The 1,326-nt window shown below is 45.7% G+C and overlaps 1 protein-coding gene across 1 annotated transcript; it reads left to right on the top strand.

Moving 5' to 3' along the window:
* Nucleotides 1-303: 303 nt before the first annotated feature.
* On the top strand, nucleotides 304-825 carry LOC139834307 (uncharacterized). Its single transcript, XM_071824780.1, has one exon. It carries the CDS (start codon nucleotides 304-306, stop codon nucleotides 823-825), a length of 522 nt encoding a protein of 173 aa, XP_071680881.1.
* Nucleotides 826-1,326: the final 501 nt, after the last annotated feature.

Genomic DNA, 1,326 nt, shown 5'->3' with positions numbered 1-1,326 from the left:
TGATCTTGACACGCGAGGTGCCCTATGTGTTACCGCATGGATGAGGACGGTGGACATCTTTTCCTAAAATGTAAGAAGGTTAGACAGGTTTGGCGGGCTCTTCTGATCGAGGATGTGCGCCTCTCCCTCCAAGACACAGAAGGGCCAATGGCAGTGTTGGAGTAAATTTTAGAGTTGCCCGAGGAGCGCAAAAACCTGGTCCTGATTATGCTTTGGGACTGGTGGACGATGAGGAACAAGTGCAACGCAGGCGAGTTGGAGAGGACGACAGAGCAGGTCTGTCATGTCGTTCAGAGGCACGCGATGGAGTTTGTTCCATGGGTAAAGAGGGTTTTGTCCGAGACGCCAATAAGTAACAATGAAGCATGCTCGAGGTCAGGGTGGGAGCGGCCGAAGGAGAACTTAACCAAGGTAAACTTCGATGTTGCTTTCCACCAATCCACTGCATCGGGAGCATGGGGTTTTGTGGCGCGAACAGATGGAGGAGAATTTGTTGCAGCTGCAGCAGGAAAACTGAGACACCTGCACGATGCGTTGCAAGCAGAAGCTGAAGCTTGCGTTGCGGCAATTGAGGGAGCAGAAGCTCTTGGTTTGCACAGGGTTGTGTTTGAATCAGACTCGCTGACGCTTGTGCAAGCTCTAAATACTAGCAGCCATGAGCTCTCGGCGATTGGAGTTATTCTACGTGAAGCTAGAAGCAATTGCATTGCTGCTTTTGATAGCTTTGATTTTATTTTCTGCCCCCGTAAATGTAACAGCGTAGCTCACACTTTGGCTCAATATGGTCTTAGGGCAGAAGATGAATGTGTCGGATGGCAGATGTAGCTCCTCCGATTGTATCGGATTTGGTGGCCAGCGAATTAGCTGCTTCGTCTGGTTAATAGATTTCAGTTTCCTGTCAAAAAAAAAAAATACGATATGAAGCAATAAAGCGGTTCGGGTTCGGTATATACCAAAAAAGAATTGCATGGTCTCTCTAAATACCAGATTTCCAAAATCGACGCAAATCCTAGAAGGAGATGGCAAAATTTTACTTTTTCTAATTTTTTAAACATATTCAAGCATTTTGCTCAGCATTCAGAAAGCATGTAGTGTAGTGGACAGGTCTAGAATAGTACCATATGACTATGTCCTTATTTTTCTTTTAGAATACTATAATCGTTAGCATGTGCTCTGCACGAACGGTAGTGACCAATTTGTAAGCGCTAACGAAAATTTGCAATAACAAGCTTACACCTCTTTCCAACAGTTTGTGTGGGCCTGAGATCAGAAATTCTGATCGTGTGAGGTACGAGGCATAACAATTAGGACCACTATTGGGCTGGG

This window comes from Lolium perenne, unplaced genomic scaffold (assembly GCF_019359855.2).
Source record: "Lolium perenne isolate Kyuss_39 unplaced genomic scaffold, Kyuss_2.0 unplaced26, whole genome shotgun sequence".
Classification (NCBI taxonomy): domain Eukaryota; kingdom Viridiplantae; phylum Streptophyta; class Magnoliopsida; order Poales; family Poaceae; genus Lolium; species Lolium perenne.
Note: the sequence above shows the minus strand (reverse complement) of the source record. Positions and strands in the feature narration are given on the sequence as shown.